At 37.9% G+C, this 25,399-nt stretch overlaps 1 protein-coding gene across 1 annotated transcript in view; it reads right to left on the reverse strand.

Moving 5' to 3' along the window:
- The window catches only part of CPA6 (carboxypeptidase A6), a 260,891-nt gene that overhangs the window by 37,734 nt on the left and 197,758 nt on the right, over positions 1–25,399 (reverse strand). Inside the window, exons 7-8 of the mRNA XM_060128192.1 lie at positions 4,291–4,401; positions 3,709–3,799 (exon numbers count right to left, since the gene is read on the reverse strand). Coding sequence (XP_059984175.1) covers positions 3,709–3,799; positions 4,291–4,401 — 202 coding nt within the window. The remainder of the gene's footprint in view (positions 1–3,708; positions 3,800–4,290; positions 4,402–25,399) is intronic.

The following is a 25,399-nucleotide window of genomic DNA, read 5'->3' on the forward strand; positions in this document are numbered from 1 at the left end:
ATACCATATTTCATTTATCTGTTCATCAGTCGATAGCCATTTGGGTTTTTTATACTTTTTGGCTATTAGTAATGCTGCTATAAACATCCATGTACAAGTATTGTATGGACACATGTCTTCATTTCTTGCGGGTATATGCCTAGGAATAGAATTGCTAGGTCACGTGGTAACTCTCTGTTTAACTTTTGAGGAACTATTAAACATTTTTCCGAAGTGGTCACATCATTTTACATTCCTGGCAGCAAGTATGAGTGTTCCAATTTTTCCCACACCCTCACTAACACTTGCTGTTGTCTGTCTTTTTGATTATAGCCACTTAGTGGGTGTGAAGTGGTATCTTGATGTGCATTTTCCTGACGGCTAATGATGTTGAGCGACTTTTTATGTGCTTATTCCCATTTGTATATCTTCTTTGGAGAAATGTCTTTTCAAATCATGTGTGCATTTAAAATTGGGTTGCCTTTTTATTGTGGTGTTGTAAGAGTTCTTTTGATATTCTGAGTCCCTTCTCAGAATAAATGATTTGCAAACATGTTCTCGCATGTGTAGGTTGTCCTAATAGTAATTTACGTTCAGGCAACACTTGAATTATTCACAGGTTGAAGCTTAGTACGAATGTCATCCAAACCCTTTGCTTTTCTCCTTGATTTATTCCAATTTGGAAAAATCTGTGCTCACAGTGCCCTCTAAAAAGAGTGCACAGAGGAAGGAAGAAACAGCAATACAGGGTCTAGCAGAGAGTATGTGCTCAATTAACTTTGGTAAATGAATGACATTTATCTATCTATTCTTGGTTCCCACCACTACTCTGACTTGTTGAGTCCCTCTGCTGGGCTTTCAGAGCACTAATATGTATTTCATGGCCTGAAAGCTCCCAGGGGGAGCGCTGAAGTATTGGAAAAATGTTCCTGTTTCCATGTGTGTGCTCTAAGCTGTCTGCCTACTCCACATTGAATGCACTAAATCTTCACGCTGTCATATGCGAGTCCTCAGACGATTTCATGATTAAAAGCAGTTTCATGATCTCCTCTTTAAGTCTGAGACTCACCAATTTCAGAGAAAGAAACATTTGTTTTTGTCAGTTCAGTGTTGACTCTATAGTGTTTTCAGTGGTCCTGGGCATTTCTATATCAATTATATTATGGATGTTTGTTTGGAGGTTCACTTAGGGATTTCATTTACTTCAATACCCTTGATCTGAGAGTGGTTCCCTCAGTGAGGTTCACTGTCCCCTTAACCAGGCAAATAGCTGTGGGGAGATGGATTTGATGCTGTGAGGGAGGGAGTCACAGCTGCCTGCCTGTCAGGTTAGCTGAATCTATTTAGGAGACCTTGTGGGGAAGGAGATGGGCCTAGCCAGGCAGCCTGCATTCCTACATCATTTACAACGGTCTATCAAGGTCATTTTTGCAACTGACATTTGACAAAAATCCCCTGTTCATCTTGAGTGCTGACTCACAGGAAGAATCAGGATGATTCATAAATGGGGAGAATCAAAGGAATTCCAGTTGGGACCACAGTTTGGAACTAAGAAATCAAAGAAGGTATATGTATGAAGGAAACAGGCTGGGGAAAGGAAGAACAGAGGGAAGCAAGCCACTACTTTGTAACCGTATATAAACAAGAGTGTAGCTTTACACCGGCAGAGCTGGCTGGCCTGCTAGTATGACTCAGCTCAGTTACCATTCCTGGTACTCAGGTGATTGTGGGTATCACGCCCGTGACACACCTATGGATGTGGGTACCTGCCAGCTAGTGAAACGGGACACATCGTTATGAGCATGCAAAATGGCCCCATCTCAGAGATGGACAAAAGAGAATTTTTAAAAAGTTAGTGGTATCAGGGAGTTAATTTGAACAAGTTTGCTGTCTCAGTCCAGGCTGAAGAAAAAAATTTCTCAATCTAAACAGCCATCAATAATACCCCTTTATAGTATTTATGCAATGCTTTTCCTTCTCTCATAAGTGCAAACACCTCAAAGCTTACCTCATGGCTCGTCATCACAACCCTCTCCTGAAGGAAAGAGGTAGCTTCACAAACAACTGACCTGAGGCTCAGAGGTGAATTGACTCTTCTGGAGGGTGGGGGAGAAGGGTTGGGTCACTGAGATGTAGACCCCTTTTTGGAGCTAGGACTGAATCAGTCATTAAACAGATGTAAAGTCCTTTAATTTCCGTAAGAACCCTATGAGCTGGGTATTATTATTAATTTGGTAGATTGAAGAAAATCTTCCAAATCATTGAGCTAATAATGGTAGAATGAAACCATGTATCTGTCATATTCTAGAACCATATTGTTTCTGCTCTACCATATTCTGATTTACCAATTCTAACTGATTCAAGAGGTTGCCTGGAGGGTTCTGTGCAAGAAGTCTCAGCCACACGCAGTTATTCCACCTGATGCTGGTGGGGATGGGAAGAGTGGCATCGAGTATAGAACCAAAGCCTCATAGAAGGAGGGCTTTTGTCTTGGGCTTCATTTCTAAGAGACTCACAGAAGACTTTCTGTTACACAACGGTTATACTTTGAGGGGGCTAAGGAAGGACACTGAGAAAGGGCAGCTCCTTAGAACTGCACGTGGGTAACTTCTCCTTTCCCTCCCCGCTGTTGCCAAGTACAATAACTAGCGGAGGAAACCAGAATATGTCACCCCCCAAATATGCCTCTTTGACATAAAAATTATTTCGAGCCCAAGGCAATTAAGCAGCAGGAAATGCAGGAAAAGCTCTCTCCACTCTCGCCTTTTCTGCCTAAAGACAGGACATAAATTCTCCTACTGGAGACAGACTCTTAACCCAGAGACAGCACCACAGGAATCAGCAAACAAACCTTCCTGCATTAGTTAGCTCTCATATATTTACCTTCCCACAGTTGGCTGCCTTTGGAAACCTAAAACTGTATTCCTTTGTACTATCATTTCTCTACAAGTTTATTGCTCTTTGTTGAAGACACTATATAAGCTGGTGTTCTAAGTTGCCACTTTGAGTTACTTTTCATGAGGTTTCTTCCATGTGACATGTGCAGTGCACATTCATAAACCATTTTTCTCTCGTTAATCTGTCTTTCTGTTTAAGAGCTCCAGCCGAAAACCCAAGATGGGGAGAGGTATACTACCCATCTTCTATGTAGCTATGGCTAATTTTCTGTTTCTCTCTCTTTTGCTATTACCTGCTTCTTTATTTTGCCACAAGAGTTTCCTTCCTTAAAATGACATCCTCTCCTTACTTGAAAGGTAACTATTATGAAACACGGAATGTAGTGGAAATACATTCGCCATGTGAGTGGTCAATCAGTGTATGATTGGCAGGTTGGTAGGTTCTAGACAAGGATTTGGCAGCTCTGATCATCTTAGACAGATGAAGGCAGGATCAGTGTTACTCTCAGTGAAAGAATGAATACATTCCACTGGATTTATACCACATAAATGTTTTAGTTTCTGAATGACAAATATTCCTTAGTTTTCTGCTTTTACATCTGTGTTTAAATTTTCAGGATTGGGTTGACAGATTTAAATCCTTGATTCTTTCATACTTTTATAAAAATGCTTTCATTTTCTTTTGCAAATTATAGCTACAATGTACAACGTAGGAGGTTTTCACATACACAAAGACATCAGTCTTACGTTGGAGTCCCAGTGGGCTCATCATTTTTGAGAGTGAAAGATATGGATACCTTTGGATCTGAATCCCTATTAATCCCCAACTTACCGCACCATTTCACCCTCCAGTTTCGATTGGCATCCACTCCACGGCAGCGAAACCTTGAGTTCCTTGACCTTGTTTTTCTCCAAAATCGATCCTAGATGTAATGAAAAAAAGAGGTGCAGAAAAAACACTTAAGAGGTTATTCCCATGCGTTTTAGTAGCTCATTCAGTGAATGAATCACAGCTCGGAGGGGGAGGGAGAGTTCCCTTGGGAATAAAGTCCAGGTCGTGGGAAGAGGACAGGATTAGCATCGGAGACTCAGGTTCATGGTCCAATTTCTGCCACAAACTTTTCTCTTACCTTCTCTTGCCCTTATTTCTTCACAGGCAAAATTGAGTGAGCTGGACTGGACTAGTGATTTTTTTCACAATTTATTTGGAAGGAGAAATCTTTATTTACATGAAATCTTAGACAAAGCCAAACATATAAAGGAAATCAAAAGGTTGCTGCTATGCTGGGGAAGGGAGTGGAAGTCTCCTTTGTAGCTCTGAGCGGAAGCACTAGGCTAGCTGCCCACCAAGGTTCTTTCCTGTTTCAGGACTGTTTTCCATGATTTTTTCAGTTGGATAGGCAAAGTGACTTACATTGGTCCAGCTAAAATGGTATCCATCAACGTTAAACACAGGCATGATATAGAAATACAGATGATTCAACATTTTTCTCATGGTTGGGTCACTCCTATATGTTAGAAGAGCCTAAAAGACAAAGGTGACATTTTTCTTACAAACTGATCCCAAATGCAGATTTTGAAAATAAACATGAGAAATCCTTTTTATCCATGGGAAATACCAAATACGTTGGGTTAAAAAGTAACAAGCTAGGGCTTCCCTGGTGGCGCAGTGGTTGAGAGTCCGCCTGCCAATGCAGGGGACACGGGTTCGTGCCCTGGTCCGGGAAGATCCCATATGCCGCGGAGCGGCTGGGCCCGTGAGCCTGTATTCTTTGACATCACGTGTTCTTTCTTGAGAATTTTGTCTCAGGCTACTTATTACTGATAACATTTTAGCAAAGGTGGCAAAACACATTAATTGGGCAGCCTCTGGCAGTATTTCAGATCTCGCTAAACTTTAGGATGATTAAGAAAGCAACAATTTAAATATGCTTTTGTATAATCGGTTCTTTTTAAGATTCCATTCTATTGTGGACAAAACAACTACCTAAATATTTTGATATCCTTACATGATACATCATAACACAAGCTAGTTATGTCACTTAATTGTTTCTGTCTAATTGGTAGCAGACTCAAGTCTTGGAACTTACTGCATGGACACTCTATTCTCTCCTGACTTTCCTATAAAAAGTTTAATGGACAATTATTTATTGTGTCACCTTTATCGTGCCTCCTTTGAAATCTCACTCTTGTGATTGGGTCTGACCCCAAGTCTGAAGATTCTGCACTATTTGGCCTCAAAAGAAGAGCATTGAATGTGCTAAGTCGAGTTAAGAATACAAACATTTTGAAATACCATTCCTATGGAATGGACTTTTTAAAAAGTTCTTTTTGACGCATGTTTGTCTATTTGTAAAGGACCTTAGAGAAACACATAGAATATTTGTAACAGTGGCTGCCGTGGGGAGGGGGACTGGTGGACAATATATGGGAAAGAGTATTACCTTTCCTTTTATACCCATTTGGATTGTTTGAATTTTAACCATATTAAAACACAATTAAAAGTAAAATAATTCTTAAATTATACATATATCTTGCTTTGGAAAATTCAATACTTAAAATTTTAATTTTCTTTTACATCCAGTTAAGTAGAATTTCTGAACCCATCATAAGCAGCATTCTGTATTTACACAGTGAGAATTCTGTTCATAGTGAGCAATCCAATAATACAATTTATTATTAGAAACTATCACTATATTAGAAATAGTAATGAAAATAGAGATATATCCAAGAATATAAGACATGAGTTAAATACAATTTTATTAAATATAATTTAAATACCTATGGTATTAACAAGTTGATAAACATTAATACAATTCTTTTTTTTAACAACTTTATTGGTGTATAATTGCTTTACAATGTTGTGTTAGTTTCTGCTTTATAACAAAGTGAATCAGCTATACATACATATATCCCCATATCTCCTCCCTCTTGCATCTCCCTCCCACCCTCCCTATCCCACCCCTCTAGGTGGTCACAAAGCACCTAGCTGATCTCCCTGTGCTATGCGGCTACTTCCCACCAGCTATCGGTTTTACATTTAGTAGTGTATATATGTCCATACCACTCTCTCACTTTGTCCCAGCTTACCCTTCCCCTCCAACCCCATGCCCTCAAGTCCATTCTCTAGTAGGTCTGCGTCTTTATTCCCGTCCTGCCCCTAGGTTCTTCATGACCACTTTTTTTTTAGATTCCATATATATGTGTTAGCATACGGTATTTGTTTTTCTCTTTCTGACTTACTTCACTCAGTACAATTCTCCTTTATTTAAGACTCAATAATTTGTTGGCCAAATAGCTTCAGTAGAACTTTCATACATGCTTGAATTTCTATTAACAGTCCAGTGCCTCAAACTAGGGGAAAATTCTGGTATGTGATTGTATATACCCTGGAATTTTGTTTTCCTCTAATAAACAGAGGTCCTCCAAAGCTTGGAGGAAGTCTCCTGGTGGGGATGGCAGAGACAAAGCAGTATGATTAGCTAATAATCCTCCCTTAAAGTTACGGGGTTGTGGCTTTCCATGCCACTCTAGAGAAGAAGAGATTCAAGGAAAGAGATTGGGACCAACAAGGCAGGAACAAAGGGGAAGGAAAAAGTCATGGTAATTTCTCTCTCTCCTCTCCTAGCATTGGGATCCATGGTGTATTTGTCTCAGTCCTAACGGGGAAGCCTCCCCTCTTCCAAGCACAGAAAGGGTGTTACATGTTACCACGTAAGCGCCAGACTTGCTGGAGACTTGCATGGGGACTTTCTCATCTTATCCTGCCTTCTCTCCCTCCAGTGCAAATGACTGCCATACTTTTGTATTGGAGAGAATATTATGATCTTCCTTTTTAAAAATTACAGTATACTTTAAGCAAACAGAAAAAATACAGAGAAGAATATGTCATCCATGTGCCCACCAACTACATCTTGCCATATTTATCAAATCTTTTTAAAAGAAAATCAAGACATTATAGATAAAACTAAAGCTCCCTTTTTATCACTCTCAGATCCCATTTTCCTCCCCTCCACCAATCAGTATCCTAAATTTGACATCATTTCCGTGCATGATTTTCTGTTTTGCTTCATACATATGGATTCATGAACAATATATGTATATGCTTTGAAATTTCATGCCAGTGCGATCATGATGTGTCAGTCTTCAGTTGGCTTTTCTCTCCAATATTATGTTTTTGACACTTATTAATTTGATGATTTATTCAGTTTAACTGTTATATGGCATTCCATTATAGGTAAATGCACAATATATCTATCTCTTATTTTGTTGCTGGACAGTTAGGTTGCTTCTGATATTTCATTGTTACAAGATTGCAGTGAACATTCTTGCACATTTCTCCTAGACATGTGTGACAGTTTCTTTATGATATATATCTAGGAATAATTTGCTGGGTCATGGACTTACATACCTTCCACTTTAATAAATGTTGCCATTTTCTGTCTAAATCGGTAAATACTTTCATTTGCAGTGAATGAGAGTTCCCAGTGTTCTACAACTTACTAACCCTTGGTTTTGTTAAGATTTCAATTAAAAAAAATTAATGGGTATGAAATTATATTTTGTTTTACTTCATATTTCCCTGATTATAATTTATATTGAAAAGCTTTAATATAATGACAGGCCATTGTATAAATTGCTCACTCATATTTTTGCCCATTTTTTTCTATTAAGCTCTCATCCTTATACTCTGAATATTAATCCTTCGGTTATACGCATTATGAACATCTTCCTTTCTTGCAGCTTATTGCTTCCTATTTTCATTATGTCCTTGTTGTACTGATATATGTCTTTAATTTTATCAACATTAAATGTATAAGTTTATTTAAGAACCCATCTCTGCCTTAATATCATAAATCTATTATCTTGTATTTTCTTCAAAAAGCCCTTTTAAAGTTTTATTTTAAATGTAGGCCTTAAACCTCACAGAAATGATATTTTTTACATGATATTCAGTTGGGATTTTTTTGTTTTTATTTATTTATTTATTTTTTGGCTGCATTGGGTCTTCGTTGCTGTATGCAGGCTTTCTCTAGTTGCTGGGAGGGGGGACTACTCTTCGTTGTGGTGCGAGGGCTTATCATTGCGGTGGCTTCTCTTGTTGCAGAGCACGGGCTTTAGGCGTGCAGGCTTCAGTAGTTGTGGCACACGGGCTTAGTTGCTCCGCGGCATGCGGGATCTTCCCGGATCAGGGCTCAAACCCATGTCCCCTGAATTGGCAGGCGGATTCATAACCACTGCACCACCAGGAAAGCCCCTCAGTTGGGATTTATTAATTTATTTTTCCATTGTGGAAGCCCAGTTGCACTACTGTACTCATTTGGATGGGTCGTCTTTTACCCAGTGAGGTAGTAGTATACGACCTCTGTCAAGTATCAAGTTTTCTTTCAAGGGTGGAATTGCTCTAATGCACTTTGGTTTATATCCATTCACCAACACCACACCATGGTTTACATAGAATCTGTTGAGTTTGGCAGGATGTCTCCCCAAACTGTCCCACTTCAAAACTGTCTTGGCTATTTTTGACTCTTCTCCATTTACATTAATTTTGAAACCGAGGTCGAGTACATTACAGATGTTCCATTCTATATTAGGTTGTTTATTTTTGGTCACTAATGGATATTGAATTTTAGCAAATAATCTCTCTTCATGCATTAACATCATCATATAGTTGCTGTTATGATCAATTTCCATAAGTAATTTTCTATCATTAAATCATCCTGGTATTCCTGGGATAAGCCAATTTGGTTATGATATGTACTCTTATTATGTTGGCTGGATTAAGGTTGCTAATATTTACATCTATATTTTTGAGTGAGATAGGCCTATAATTTCCTTTCTTATTTTGTCCTTGTCTTGCTTTGGTATCAGGGTTATATTACTCTATTATTATTTGGGGAGTAAACCATCTAGGCCTAGAGCAGAAATGAATTAAATATAAAGATAAAGATATGGTAGGGAAGATGTACCTTTGATTTCTGTTTCATTGCTTTCCGCTCTTTATTGTTTCTTTCTTTCATTGACTCTTTTTCTAATTTCTTGAGTTGAAAGCTTAGCTTATTCATTTGGACACCTTATTCTTTTCTAATATATTTATTTAAAACTATAAATTCCCCTTCAGTAGTATATTAGCTACATTTTATATGTTTTGACATATAATTTTACTTCCATTCAGTTGTAAATATTGAAAAATTTCTTTGATTTCCTTAAACCATGAGCTCTTCATAAATATTTTTATATTTTAAATTGTGAGTTTTCTTTGAGTCATATTTTTATAAATAGTTTCTAACAACTGCATTACAGCCAGAGCATATGGTCTATGTGATATAGGTTCTTTGGTATCCCTTGAACCTTGTTTTACGGCCTAGTATATCGTCAATTTTTGCAAAGGTTCCAGTTGTGCTTGAAAACAGGATTCATCTTCTAATTATTGGGTATGGATTCTAGTATGTGTTTATTAGATTAAGCTTATTAATTACACTGTTTTTAAAAAAATTTTTTAAAAACAATTAATTAATTTGGCTGTGCCGGCTCTTAGCTGCTGTGTGTGGGATCTTCATTGTGGCATGGAGGGTTTTTTCGTTGCGGCATGCGGGCTCTTACTTGTGGCATGCATATGGGATCTAGTTCCCTGACCAGGGATCGAACCCGGGCACCCTGCATTGGGATCATGGAGTCTTAACCACTGGACCACCAGGGAAGTCCTTATCATCTATAGTCTTACTAAAAATTTTTCCTGTCTGCTGTCTTAATCACTGAGCTGTATTTAAAAACTCAATTATTTTAGATTTATCACTTTTTCTTGTAACTGTCAAATGTTTTATATATTTTTAGGACATTAACATGGCTTCATTTTAATTTAGTTAATCAATTAATTATTTTTTGGCTGTGTTGGGTCTTTGTTGTGGCGAGCGGGGGCTACTCTTCATTGTGGTGTGCAGGCTTCTTATTGCAGTGGCCTCTCTTGTTGCAGAGCACGGGCTCCAGGCGTGCGGGCTCAGTAGTTGTGGCTCCCGGGCTCTAGAGCACAGGCTCAGTAGTTGTGGCACACGGGCTTAGTTGCTCTGTGGCATGTGGGATCTTTCTGGACCAGGGCTCGAACCCGTGTCCCCTGTATTGGCAGGTGGATTCTTAACCACTGCGCCACCAGGGAAGTCCTCACATGGCTTCATTTTAAAGTTCTTCATTTCCAAACACTACATTAACTAAGGAAGCTGTCCTCTAGTGTTCTATTCTGGAGTGGATCTAATTTCCAAGACTTGCAGAACATGTTCTTCGTCTGACAAATAAACAGGGTGTCATCATATTGCATATGCTATATTTGTGATTTTTTTAACTCTCTAAGAATTGCAGCCATTCTCCATCTGGTCAGACAAAATGAGAATGATCACAGTGTGATGACTGTCCAGTGCTGAAGAGGACGATTCAGAGACCTCCTTGCTTCAGTGCTTTAAGTAATAGGACATAGATGCTTTCTCTTTTATGGTTTAGGTGATGTTTCTAGAAAAAAGATGATCATGTGACTTTCTATTTCCCATTACTCTAACACATGATAACCGTGAAGAACATGGGGGTATGCTTTCCTTCTAATAGGTAGACTCTTTTTAGCAATCAACTCCCACCACCCATACACATGGAAAAGGAGATGCCTACTAATCAGGTTCGATCTGGGCTTTCCAAGTTCAATTTCTTGACTACTATTGTTGCTTACAAGGAAGATTTAAGTAGTTGTGATCTGAAAGCCAGTCGCAAAACAATGCACCACACGCCTCAGTGTGGCAGCCTTTAGGTACTACACTCACCTTCATCAATCTATTGAAAAATACTTGGCTGAAATGGATTTTGATTTTAAGTTAAAAGATAAAGTTTTGAGTATAATCTTCTGCTAGGAAAACAATATGTTTGGTATTAGGTTATGGAATTTCTGAAGTTGATGAAGAGAGACAAAGCATGAATCTATTTGGTACTTACCACCTAGCAAGACTACTTTGACTTCCCTATCAATAGATATACATAATATACTAGAATTCACCAAATAAACTTTGGTTAAATTCGAAGAAAATTTTTGCAACTACGAAAGTCTTTGTGTGGTGCGACAAGGTTAGGCCCAAGAGTTTCCCTCCTTTTCATTGTTTTTGGATTTATTTGGTTGGGTGTTGTTTCTTAGAGCCCCATGGCAACCTGGAACGTGGCATTGTTTTTGAAGATCAGTGTTGCTGGCTTTTAAAAAGGTACCTTGTAAATTTTCCGTTATTCTTCTTCTAGAATCACCACAGAAGACCTAAAAATAATAACCACACATTCAGTGAAGTACATACTGGGAGAACTAGTTGTTATAGCTGGGGCCAAAGGAAAGGCACAGTCGCCAGTCAAGCTTGAAGAATGTTCTCACCTAGAGTGGAGTGGAGTAAAATTATTTAGGGTAGAAAAACTTGTAGCACCAAAGTGGGTGCATCTTGACACAAAGGAGGTATTTACAATTCAATACTAGGAGAATTAATTAGAGCAGGAGAGGATTCCACGGAAATGTTTAAAAAAGGGAACGTAATCTATAAAGATATTTGATGTCACACTGTGAGAAGCTCATTAAATACAATGTGGTAACCAAATAATAGTTTGGAAGCAGCATGAGCAAAAGGCTCTGTGAATGAAGGGTGGAGAACTGGAAAACCAAATGTGAATCTAGTTATTTTTTTTTAAGTGGCAAATTACTTTATTTAGTAGTGAACTGTACTTACTTTTAGAATGCAGAACTCAAATGTCATATCCTAAAAAAAGTCCATCCTGAAGCTTTGTCTGGCATAAACAACTGGGAAAATATGTATTTGTATTAATGAAATAAGTATTAATATAAAGAGAGAATTCAGGAAAAACAGGTCACGAATCTAGTTATTTTTATACTTAGTTAATTTATACTTAGAACCTCCCAGAGGGCAGGTGACAATTGAAAAATGTTATCGATTATCTCTATTTTCTATTAAGAGATATAGATAAATATTTGAAATGTTTTGTATCACCAAGAAGAATATAACATTAGCTGCATGTCCACACTACTTTTTTTCTTAAGTAAAACCACTTCATGTTTCTAGAACTTTTTTGAGATAACTTTAATAACAATGGTTGGTTGTATTTTCTCAGGGCCAGCGGAGTAGAGGCCAGGACCCACTCTGTGGCATTATTAAAATCTACGTAAGAATCTTTTACCTACAGAAAGAAAATACAGGAGCCCTCACTTTGCATGGCTCTGATATACACGAATTTCAGTAACCATGGTTTAGTTAAATGATATCAGTCCTCCAAGTACAGCCCAAATTTGCTACTAGTGCTAGGTCTTAACGCTACAAATCACTATGCAAATTACAGCTGTGCATCTAGTTCTGTGACAAATTGTGCCACTTCTTTTGAAGTCTGTAGGTGTGTGATTGGTCACTGTACTTGTGTTACTCAGTTCACAGACAGACAGCAAAGTGTGTAGCTGTGTTGCTCCCTTGTCTTCTGGTGATAAACCCGTGTGGCATTTTACAAAAATGGATATAGTAAGAGAGAATAGGCCAACAAAGCTTAAAGTGCAGCAATAATGCAGATAATGCAGAGGGGAAATGTGACTCAAACGTAAATGTAGTTATAGAAGAAATAGCTGATGCCAGGGATGTGGACACAGCCATCATTCAACTCTAGCTATGCAGCCAGAGGAACTTAGTGAAGACAAACTTACTGACGTAAATGAGGAAAACGGTCGTACTGGAAAGGAGGACGATGTCCCAGAAGAAATGAAGCTGTCAACATTTCACATTAAAGGAACTCTTGCAGGTATTTTTCGACATTGAAAGCACAAAGGAAAAAAATACTGGAAGCTGATCCCAACTGTGAAAGGAGTATGACAGTTTGCCAAGGCATAAAAAAGATGCCCACTTCATGTTGTAAGTTATATAATGAGAAGGTAGGTAAGCACTACCCAAACTACCCGTGATAAAGCTTGTCACAAAGAAACAAGGCATTTAATTATCAATATTTCTAATGTTTTAAATTATCGTGTAATAAATATTTCACTATATTTTGGTGATTCCCTTACACATTTATAACAGAGTAAGAGAGTTTTTCATCTTTTGACAAAAATACGTGAAGGTCATAGAACAAACATAATTTTCCCCATTGATTATCAAGATAGATTGTTATGGCTTCAGGTTGCATGGTCACTTCTATTGAGACAGTCCTGCACTTGTGTGCAGGAAAAGTGAAGACTGCCTGTATAAACAGTGCCTGTATAAACGATGCCCAGGACATTCTCAAATATTGAATAGTGGAGTGCAATGGATGCAATGGCTTTCAATTCAATTAAAGTGAACAAACATTAATATAGACCCTGCTATATATAAGACATTATAAATTGAATAAAAAGGGAGAAAGAGCTCGGTTGGAGGGTGCAGAGGATTAAAGAGAAGATTGGGGAGGGTGAAAAGGATGGGAGAATATAAGGAGTTAAAGGCACTAAAGGGCTGGCAGAAAACAAATCAAAATGTTGCAATTACTGGGATGGTAGTGAACAAAGTCAGAGAATTAAAAAAAATGCAGATCGTTTTTATATGATGAACTATTTTTTTATTATGCCATTAAGAACAGAGACTTATTTGCTTACTCAGGTGAACTCACTAAATATTTGATCTGGCCTTAATTACCCTCTCAATTATTTATTCCCTGGCTTTTGGCACATTTTATACATACAACTTAAGTTCTCTTCTTTAAAAAGCTTATTTTATTTTTAGTAATACATTCCTTAACCAAAACTCTGAGTTTCACACCTACATTTGAGGGTTTATATTATGTTTTTACCTTTAATTTTCAGCAAGACATAATGAGACTAAAAAAGGTGATGATGTAAAAGGAGTGGTTTTGGGGAAGCTCTTGGATTCTGGGAGAAAGAGCCTTCCCATTCTGGAAAGCTTTCCCAGTTGCAGGACGTCTCCCACAATGACTACTCCAAGTCTTCCTTAGAGCTCTGTCCTATACACACAATCCCCCATAGTCCCCAGATATTACTGTTTACTCTGCTCAGAATCATCAGCTGGTTCTTAGACAATAACTCCCTTTCCTGAAAGTCTCCTCTTCCTGTTTTTGGTTATTTGAACTATCTACATAGTACACCTGAATCACATGCCAGGTTTGGGCACCAGGATTAGCCATCCTTAGTGCCGAGTGTAGATGCCTGGGAACATGTAAACGGAGGTGGTTTTCCAGTGTAATCAGGCTGGGCCTGGAAGGGTGAGGTTTCACATCACATAGCAGCAGAGGAATACCATGGTTCACCTGGGAATTAAGGAAGTTTTCCTTTGCTTTTTCTTCTTTCTTTTCTTTCTTTTTTTGTGCTGCTACCTTTCTGTAACAGGACCAAATTAGATCCACCTGCATATTATGCTTCTTCAAAGTCTGGAAGAACTTTCCATTTCAGAGCATTCTTGTCCCAGTTTTCCCATGGATCATCTTCTCACAAACCCTTGCTTTGTCTTTGGTCTGTCACTGAGTTAAATAGAATTCATCCATTGATTTTAAAATACCTGTAGGAATATATGACTCAAGCATAAACGAGTTTAGTTTGAGAATGAAACTATTCAGTTTTGGCTGGGTTAAATTTGTTTAAAACATCATTTTGGGTTCTGTTTAATATAGAAAATATGGAAAATTCAAAAAAACATAGAGAAGAAAAAAAATCACCCATAATTCTTTTAGCATTTAGTATATTTCTCATGTATATGTATCTCAGATATAGATTTTACAACATGGAAATTATAATGTCCATGCTAGGTTTTTTTTTTCAGGTTGTAATAAATTTAAAAAATTAAAAACATTTTTATTTTTATGTATTAATTTTCATTGGAGTATAGTTTACAATGTTGTGTTTCTGCTGTACAGCAAGGTGAATCAGTTATACATATACATATATCCACTCTTTTTTTAGATTCTATTCCCATATAGGTCATTAACAGTATTGAGTAGAGTTCCCTGTGCTATACAGTAGGTTCTTATTAGTTATCTATTTTATACATAGTAGTGTATATATGTCAATCCCAATCTCTCAGTCCATCCCACCTCTCTGCCCCCTTTGGTATCCATACATTTGTTCTCGATGTCTGTGTGTCTATTTCTGCTTTGCAAATAAGTTTATCTATACCACTTTTCTAGATTCCACATATATGCATTAATATACGATATTTGTTTTTCTCTTTCTGACTTACTTCACTCTGTATGACAGTCTCTAGGTCCATCCACATCTCTACAGATGATCCAATTTCGTTCCTTTTTATGGCTGAGTAATAGTTCATTGTATGTATGTACCACATCTTCTTTATCCATTCCTCTGTTGATAGGTATTTAGGTTGCTTCCATGTCCTGGCTATTGTAAATAGTGCTGCAGTGAACACTTGGGTACGTGTATCTTTTTGAATTATGGTTTTTTCTGGGTATACGCCCAGGAGTTGGATTGCTGGATCATATGGTAGTTCTATTTTTAGTTTTTTAAGGGACCTCAATACTGTTCTCCATAGTAGCTGTACCAATTTACTTTCCCACTAACTATGTAGGAGGATTCCCTTTTCTCCACACCCTCTCCAGCATTTATTGTTTGTAGATTTTTGATGATGGCTATTCTGACCGGTGTGAGGTGATACCTCATTGTAGTTTTGACTTGCACTTCTCTGTTAATTAGTGATGTTGAGCATCTTTTCACGTGCTTCTTGGCCATCTGTATGTCTTCTTTGGAGAAATGTCTATTTAGATCTTCTGCCCATGTTTTGATTGGGTTGTTTGTTTTTTTGACACTGAGCTACATGAGCTGTTTATGTAATTTGGAGATTCAACCCTTGTTGGTCACTTCGTTTGCAAATATTTTCTCCCATTGTGTGGGTTGTCTTTTTTCATTTTGTTTATGCTTTCCTTTGCTGTGTGTCCATGCTGGTTTTTTAAAATTTTTATTTTATTGATGTAGCAGCATGTCACAGGCAGTTTCCCGTATCTTTAAATGCTCCTTTAATGTATTTTATAAAGTCAGGGCTATCAATCATTTCTTTCTATGCCTTCCTCCTTTCTTTGCTTTTATGCTTGGAAATGTCTTCCTCACTTGGAAATCAAATGAATATTTCCCAGAGTTACTTTCTACATATTCTATGAATAAAGACTCTGGTCAAATTTGTCCCAGCCATGCAGAATTATTTGATGGAAAAATTAAGTGCTATACATAATTCTGGGCCAGCTAGCACCAGCCATGGCTTGACATACCCAATCCTGGAGATTGACATTTTAAAACTCTCAAAAGTGAACAAAGCCCAAATTACCTCATTCAGTTGGTGATGATTCTGAGAAACGAAGCAAACGCCATTCCATCAGCATTGGCAACAAAGAATTAAGTGGCCTTTCCACAATTAAAAAAAATAAAACAATGAAAAATAAAAAGATGTTAAAAATGGGCTGCTGTTGAAAATTGCTTGCCTACCCCACTATCAGTATGACTCCCCCCTGGACTTCCCTGGTGGTGCAGTGGTTAAGAATCCGCCGGTCAATGCAGGGGACACGGGTTCGAGCCCTGGTCCAGGAAGATCCCAAGTGCTGCGGAGCAGGGAAGCCCGTGCGCCACAACTACTGAGCCTGCGCTCTAGAGCCCATGAGCCACAACTACTGAGCCCACGTGCCACAACAACTGAAGCCTGCGCACCTAGAGCCCGTGCTCTGCCACAAAGAGAAGCCACGGCAATGCAAAGCCCGTGCACCGCAACGAAGAGCAGACCCCGCTTGCCGCAACTAGAGAAAGTCCGTGCGTGGCAACAAAGACCCAACGCAGCCACAAATTAATTAATTTTTAAAAATTTCAAGCTTATAAGAAAAAAAATGAGCCCCCGAACTTGTGCCAGAACTGCAGTGGTGAACTGTTGCAATCTTCTGCCCCCTCCTGTCTCTCATCGGATTAAGTAAGACAGTCAAGAAAAGTATTTAAAAACAATTCTGTTATGGTTGGCAAAATCACTGGCATTTATTCTTGGATGTCTGTTGCCCAAATTAAGCCTGTGAATCAGGTATTCGGTCATTTGGCTGCTTACTGAGTCTCTTTAACCTCTCATCAGAGAGTATTTGATTCTTTTGGTCCTTGAGAATCAGGGTGCATGAGAGCAGTTTTTTTTGTTTTTTTTTTTGGATGGTCCTGTGTCTCTCTCTGCAATATCCACAGTGCCTGGCCTGTTGCGTGGTAGACGCTTAGTAATTACTTGTCGATTAAATTCATCATTTAACCTGCTTAATGTAGTGGTGTTGGGTTCTTCCCTTCAGACTAGTGATACTGCCAACATTTCAACCGATACTCCCACAACTTCAATGACACCATTGCTCTCTCGGGCATCTTTGACCCATCCTGCACTTTTGTCCCCATATCAAGCCAGTCATCAATTCCTAAAGACTTCCTTTATTGGTGCTGCCTTCTGTGTTTGTGTCTTATCTCCCCAGTAGAATTGTAGTAAATGAATTGAGAAGAGAGTTAATGTCTTGTAATTACAGTACTTGTACCATTACAGAACTTAGCAAGCTGCCTTCACATAAAAAAGTATTGCTCAATAAGCCTTTGGTTGAATGAATGAAGGAAGGAAGGAATGATTTTTTTCATTTGAACTATATACACCCTTTCTTTACTTTCCATTCCTACATCTACTCTTCCTGTCCACGTGTAGATTCTTGCCCTAAACACTTCTAGTTTGTTGCCCTCACTCTGGGCTCCTCCTTTCTATCATCCATATATCACTGCCTTTCATTTTTAAACTGACAATGATGCATGCTTTTCATTACATATCAGTATTTTCTCATTTTTCTTTATTGGACCAAACTGTTGGCTTCCGAGGCTAACTATAATTTTTCAGTCAGTCTCATATTGCGTTAGAATCTACTCACACAGACTAGAGCCTTTGATCTCACTAATCTACACCACGTTCTCAACATTAGTGTTTTGTCTTTTTTAGAACACTATTGTATCTCCCTGATCAAATTCCCACTCCTCAGTCAAGGCCTAATGAGACTCACTTCCCCACAGATTTTTCCCAAACCTTGTCTTCTTCCAAAGTCTCATGGATTTCTCCGATTCTTGAATTCCTTCAGCTACTATAGTCAGTATAATTTAATCCCCAAAGGTACACTGTTTTATGTTGTTTACTATTGTTTCCTGCACGTAAATATTTGTTCTCAAATAAAATACAGACTCCTTGAGCGCTGGGACCATGACATACTTCTGCTGACCCCCAGAATGCTGAGGGCTGAAAATGTAGTGACCAACAAGAAATTGTTGGACTGATTAATGTAAATACTTTCCAGGGGAACCCTAGGTAACATTAATTAAAAAAAAAATAACAGCTTTATTGGGATATAACTCACACATTCTATAGTTCATCTTTTTAAAGTGTACCATTCAGTGGCTTTTAGTATATTCACAGAGTTATGCAACCATGACTACTATATAAGTTTAGGATATGTTCATCAACTTAGAAAGACATTTCTTATCCTTCAGGTATCAACTCCCTGACCCCTGATTTCCTCCAGCCATAGGCAGCCACTAGTCTACTTTCTGTAAATCAGCCTGTTCTGCACATTGCATGCAAGTGGGACTGTGTAATATATGGTCTTTGGGGACCAGCTTCTTTCAGTTAGCACAGTGCTTTCAAGGTTTATTAACATTGTAGCACGTATCAACACTTTCTTCCTTTTTTAAATTGAGATGTAATTCATTTAAAAGCATACATTTCAGGGCTTCCCTGGTGGCGCAGTGGTTAAGAATCCACCTGCCAATGCAGGGGACGTGGGTTCGAGCCCTGGTCCGGGAAGATCCCACATGCCACAGAGCAACTAAACCCGAGTGCCACAACTACTGAAGCCCATGCGCCTAGAGACTGTGCTCTGCAACAAGAGAAGCCACCGCAATGAGAAGCCTGCGCACTGCAATGAAGAGAAGCCCCTGCTCTCCATAACTAGAGAAAGCCCACGCGCAGCAATAAAGACCCAACGCAACCAAAAATAAATAAAATAAATAGATTTATATTTTTAAAAAAGTATACAGTTCAGTGGTGTTTTAGTATATTCATAATGTTGAGCAGTGGTCATCACTATCTAATTTTAGAACTTTTCCATCACCTCAAAAAGAAACATGGTACCTTTTAGAGCCACTCCCAATTCCCCTCTCCCCTCACCCTCCGGCAACCACTAATCTACCTCCTGTTTCTATAAATTTACCTATTCTGGACATTTCATATAAATGGAAAGATACATTATGTGGTCTTTCGTGTCTGGCATATTTCACTTAACGTGTTTTTCAAGGTTCATCCCTGTTGAAGCTTGTATTGTACTTCATTATGGCTGAATAATATCCCATTTTATGGATATACTGCATTTTGTTTATCCATCAGTTGATGGACATCTGAGTTGCTTCTACTTTTTGGCTATTATGAAAAATGCTGCTATAAACATTCATGTACACATTTCTGTGTGGATATATGTTTTCATCTCTCTTGCTTATATACACAGGAGTGGAATTTTGGGGTTGCATGGGTAACTCTATGTTTAACTTGTTGAGGAACTGCTAATCTGTTTTTAACCCTATTTTTAACTTGGTAGTTGCCTTTACTTTGTAATTTAATTTTTAAGTCCATGACTTTTAAGGTTTGTGAGTGTTCCTTAAGTCTCTATCTGCTCTATTTTCTTTGTTCCCTGCCCTCTGTTTGCCCTCATATTTAAGTCTCTTACTCTTCTGCAAATAATGTCTGTTCACTTTTGCAGAAAGATAACCTCCAAGTTCTGTATATTAACCTGTTTCCTTCTCCTTATTTATCTATTCTAGTTTTCTTTCTTTGATGAATTAATTTAGTGTCTATATCATCCCTCTTGGCCCATGACAAATTTAAGAAAACTTTATTACCAAAAGGTAGTGTTTCTTAAAGCGGCTTTTGGTTTCATGGTGAAGGGGCATCTCCAGTACACATTTTGATAGTAAGTCTACCAAGTTGTTCCCCCCTACGTCCCCCTCCCCCAAACCCCCCAACGTACTATAAATGTAACATTAACGATGGTTTGCTAACTTGCTACAAAGAAGCATTGAAAAAGAGAAGGATTCTGCAGTTCAGGCGTACCTCCATTGGTTTCCTTTATTTTGCTTACAAGATAGAATTGTAAAATGAATACTAGGAAAAAAAAGAGGTGGCAAGTATTGAAATCAAAATTGACAGCTCTATATTTTTCAACATAATTAAATGATTTTCAGTTTAAAAGATAGAAGCCCACAATCGGGTTGTGTATTTTGTGTTTTAAAAATGTCTACCAGCCAGTAGTTATATGTTGAGTTAATGAATACAACTATCACATGTTGAGATAATGAATTCCTTTGAGCAGTTTTCAAAATAACAAAATAATCAAGTCCATCTCACCAGTCAGTTAAGCCAGGTAGTTTGCTCTGTGTCACTGTTTTCTAAGCTTTGTGTGTCCAAGACACTCATGGACTCATCCTCTAAACTGGAGTGGAGAGCATCCCAGGGCCTGGCATGGGAGAGTCAAGCTGGTTGAAGAAGAGAGGGACATACAGAGCCAGAGCCACAGGCTGATGCTTCTGGTTTCCATGGTGCAGTGAGTGAGTCAGGGTCAGTTGATAAGGATTATACACAGCAGAGAGGAGAGAGCAGGGATGAAATTTCCCTTGATGCTCTAGGCAGAAAATAGCACCTGGTTCCAAAGAGAATGAAACCCACGTGTATGGAGACCTGGTTATTCTTCTTACAATACATTTTAAATGTTGAGATAAATGTAGATTTGCGTGTAATTATAAGAATTAATACGGAGAAATCCCTTGTACCCTTGACCCACTTTCCCCCAATGGTAATATTTTACAAAAGTATAGTATAATATAACGATCAGGGTACTGGAATTGATGCAGTCAAGATACAGAACCTCTCCATCGCTACAAAGACCCCTCATGATGCCCTTTTATAGCCACATCCACATTCCTTAACCCCCAGCAAACCACTAATCTGTTCTCCATTTCTATACAGTTGACCCTTGAACAATGTGCGGGTTGGGTTGCTGACCGTCCCAAAGCAGTTGGAAATCCATGTATAACTTTACAGTTGGCCCTCCGTAGCTACTGTTTCACATCCCGGGATTCAACCAACCGAGGATCATGTAGTACTGTAGTATGTATTTATTGAGAAAAATCTGTGTATAAGTAGACCCCTGCAGTTCAAACCCATGTTGTTTAAGAGTCAACTGTAATTTTAACACCTCAAGAATATTATATAAATGAAATCATACAGTATCTATTTGGGATGGTTTTTCATTGTATAATTCTCTGGAGATTCACATTGTTGTGTGTTTCCATAGCTCATTCTTTTTTTTTTTTGGTGAGTAGTTTTCCATGGTATGCATGTTCTAGTTTGTTTAACCCTTTGCCCATTGAAGGATATCTGGTTTGTTTCCAGTTTTTGGTTGTTATAGATAAAGCTGCTATAAACATTCGTGTACAGATTTTTGAGCAAACATAAGTTTTAATTTCTCTGGGATAAATGCTGAGAGTGCAATTATTGGGTTATATGATAGTGGCATGTCTTCTTTTAAAAGAAAACGTTAACTGTCTTCAGCAGTATCTCCATTGTTTTACATTCCCACCAGCAGTGTGTGAGCAATCCAGTTTTTCCCCATCCTCCCCAGCATTGGCTGGTGAGACAGTCTCTCCCCCTTTCCCGCGTGTGTGTGTGTGTGTGTGTGTGTGTGTGATTTTAGCCATTCTGACAGGTGTCTAGTGATAGCTCATTGTGGTTTGAATTTGAATTGCCCAAATGGCATCTTTTTGTGTGCTTTTTTTTTTTGCCATCTGTATACTCTTTTTGGTGAAATGTCTCTTTATGTGTTTTGCCCATTTTCTAATTGGATTGCTTGCCTTTTTATTGTTAAGTTTTGAGTTTATATATCCAAATATGAATCCTTTCTCAGATATCTGGCAAAGTTTGTAGCCTGTCTTTTTCTTCTTAACAGGGCCTTTCACACAGCAAAGTTTAAAATTTTTATTTTATTATGTTTGATAATGTCCAATTTACCAACTTTTCCTTTTGTGAAGTCTAAGGACTTTTTGCCTAGCTTTAGATACTGAAGACTTTTTCCTATTCTAAAAGTTTTGTAATTTTACATTTAAGTCCGTGATCCATTTTGAGTTAATTTTTGTATAAGCAATGAGACTTGGGTTGAAATACATTTATTTGCCTATGGAAGTCCACTTGCTCCAGCACCGTTTGTTGAAAAGTATGTCTTTCCTTCACCGAATTGCTTTTGCACCTTTGTCGAAAGTCACTTGGGCATATTTGTGTAGGTCTATTTCTGGGTCTTCTGTTCCATTTGTCTCTATCCCTTCACCAGTACCACATACTTTTGATGACCAATGATATAATAAGTCTTGAAGTTGGGTAGAATGATTCTTTTACAAAATAGTTTTAGCTCTTCTAGTTCCTTTGCCTTTCCATATAAATTTTAGAATAATTTTACCTATATCTACAAAAAGTCTTGCTGGAATTTTTATAGGAATTATGTTAAACATATATCAATTTGGGGAGAATTGACATTTTTCTGTATTGAGTCTTCCAATCCATGAATATGGTATATCTCTCTGTATATTTAGATTTTGCTTGATTTTTTTGATCAGTGTTTCATAGTTTTTAGCATATAAGTCCTATACTTGTTTTGTTAGATTTACTCCTAAGTATTTCATTTTACAAGTAATTATAAATGGTATTATATTTTTAATTTCAGCATCCACATGTTCATTGCTAGTATATAGAAATACAGTTGACTTTTGTATGTTGATTTTCTGTCCTGTGATCTTGCTGAACTCACTAGTTCTATTTCCCTGTAGAGTCCTTGGGATTTTCTGTGTAGACAATCATGTCACTGACAAATAGGAAAATTTTATTTATTCCTTTCTGATCTGTATGTCTTTTATTTCCTCTTCTTCTATGGACTAGAACTTTCAGCACTATGTTAATTTAAGAGTGGTGAGAGTGGACATCCTTACCTTGTTCCTGATCTTAGGAGGAAGCCTTTGGTCATTTACCAGTAGGTGTAATGTTTGCTGTAGGATTTTCATAGATGTTCTTTATAAAATTGAGGAAGTTCCCATCTATTCCTGTTTTTCTGGGAGTTTTTATCATGAATGTCGAATTTTGTCAAGGTCTTTTTCTGTATTGATTGATGAGATTATGTAGACTTATCTGTTCTTCAGTTTGTTAATATGGTAGATTACATTGGTTGAATTTCAAATATTAAAACAGGCTTGGATCCTTGCAATAAACCCCACTTGGTCATGGTGTAGAATTATTTTTTAGATTACTAAATTCTATTTGCTAATATTCTGTTAAGGATCCCTGAATCTATTTTCTAGTTTTGTTTCCTATTGTTTTTGTCTGATTTTTGTATTAGGGTAATACTAGCTTTATAAATGAATTGAAAATATTCTCTCCTCTTCTGATGTCTGAGATTGTGGAGAATTGGTCTCAATTCTTCTTTAAACATTTGGTAGAATTCTTCAGTAAAACCATCTGGGTCTGGAGATTTCTTTCTTTCCTCTTTTTGAATTTTAAAATTATGAATTCAGTGTCCTTAATGGTAATAGGCATATTCAAATTATTTTATAATGGATGAGTTGTAATAGTTCGTGTTTTTCAATTTACTGGTACATTTTGCCTACGCCATCAAATTTATATGTGTAGGGTCATACATAGTATTCCCTTATTGTCCTTTTGGTATCTGCAGGGTTTGTAGTGACATCTCTTTCACTCCTAACATTGGTAATTTGTATCTTCTTTTTTCTTTGTCTCTCTTGCTAGAACTTTGTTAATTTCATTGATCTTTTCAAGAACCAGCTCCTTGTTTCACTGATTTTCTGTAATGATTTTCTGTTTTCAATTTCATTGATTTTTGCTCTTATCCATATTACTTCCTTCTGCTTGCTTTGGCTTTATTTTCTATTCTTTTTCTAGGTTCTTGAGGTGAGAGCTTTGATTACTGTTTTGAGAATTTCCCTCTTTTCTAATGTATGCTTTTAGTGCTATAAATTTCCCTCTTAGCATTGTTTTAGCTGTGTCCTACAAATTTTGATATGTTGTATTTTCATTTTCATTCAGTTCAATGTATTTTTAAAATTTCCCTTGAGATTTTATCTTTGACCCATGGATAATTCAGAAGCATCTTAATTTCCAAGTGTTTGGAGGTTTTCCTGTTATCTTTCTGCCATCAATTTCTAGTTTGATTTCATTGTGGTTAGAAAACACAGTCTGTCTGATTTCATTTCCTTTAAATTTGCTGAGGTTTGTATTTTGGTCCATGTTATGATATATCTTGGTGTATGTTCCGTAGGCACTTGAAAAGAATGTGTATTCTGCTGTTGTTGGGTTGGGTGATCCATAAATGTGACTTAGATCCTGTTGGTTGATAGTGTTGTTGGGTTCTTTCATATCCTTGTTGACTTCTTTCTGATGATTCTCTTTGGTTATTTTAAAATATGAACTTGCTGATACTACTACCACTACTGAGTTGATTTAATTAACTGCTTATTATACGCCAAGCACTCTGTTAAGTCCTTTACAAGAATTATATAATTTAATCCTCCCAATAAACCAGTGTGTCACATATTATTAATACTGAAGTTCAGAGAGGTTAAACGACTTGCCCACCAAGGTCATAGAGCTAGTAAATGGCAGAGCTGGCATTCCAACCCAGGGCTGTCTGACTACTAAATGTGTGCATGTAACCTCTGTGCAATCTGCTGTTCTATCAGGATTTAGGACTCGATGAGTTTTCTTCCAGTTCACATTTGAGTAAGGATGCAAACATTATAGTGGTGGCTGTGGGAAAAGTCCCACCAAGGTATGGTTGGCAGCCTCCCCAGTGATTCCCACTTCTTGGCATTCACGCTCTTGTGTAATGCCCTCCCCTTGAATACAGTCTGGACCTAGTGACTCACTTCTAATGGCAGAATATGGCAAAAGTGATGGGGGGATGTCACTTCTGAAATTAGGTTACAAAGAGACTGTGGTTTCCATCTTGGGCCTGTTCACGCTCTCTCCCTCTCATCTGCTCTGACGGCAGCCAGGTACTGGGTTGTGAGCTGTCCTATGGCGATGCCCACGTGGCAAGGAACTGATGTCTCTGGCTTACAGCCCTGGGGGACCTGAGGCTGCCAGCAGCCACATGAGTGAGCTCAGAAACAGATCCCCCATACAAGCCTTGAGATGGCCAAAGCTCCAGCTGACACCTTGACTGTGCCTTGTGAGAGACCCTTAGCCAGAGGCACCCAGCTAAGCTGTGCTTGGATTGCTGACCCACAGAAACTATCAAGTAATAGATGTTTGTTGTTTTAAGCTGTTGAATTTGGGGGAAAACACCAAGAGAGAGAGAAAACAAAGGAAAGAAGCCAAAATTTTGGCTTCTGACACCATCCCCTTCTTTGGGGGTTGAAATTCCAGGGAAATCAA

This window comes from Lagenorhynchus albirostris, chromosome 17 (genome assembly GCF_949774975.1).
Source record: "Lagenorhynchus albirostris chromosome 17, mLagAlb1.1, whole genome shotgun sequence".
Taxonomy (NCBI): domain Eukaryota; kingdom Metazoa; phylum Chordata; class Mammalia; order Artiodactyla; family Delphinidae; genus Lagenorhynchus; species Lagenorhynchus albirostris.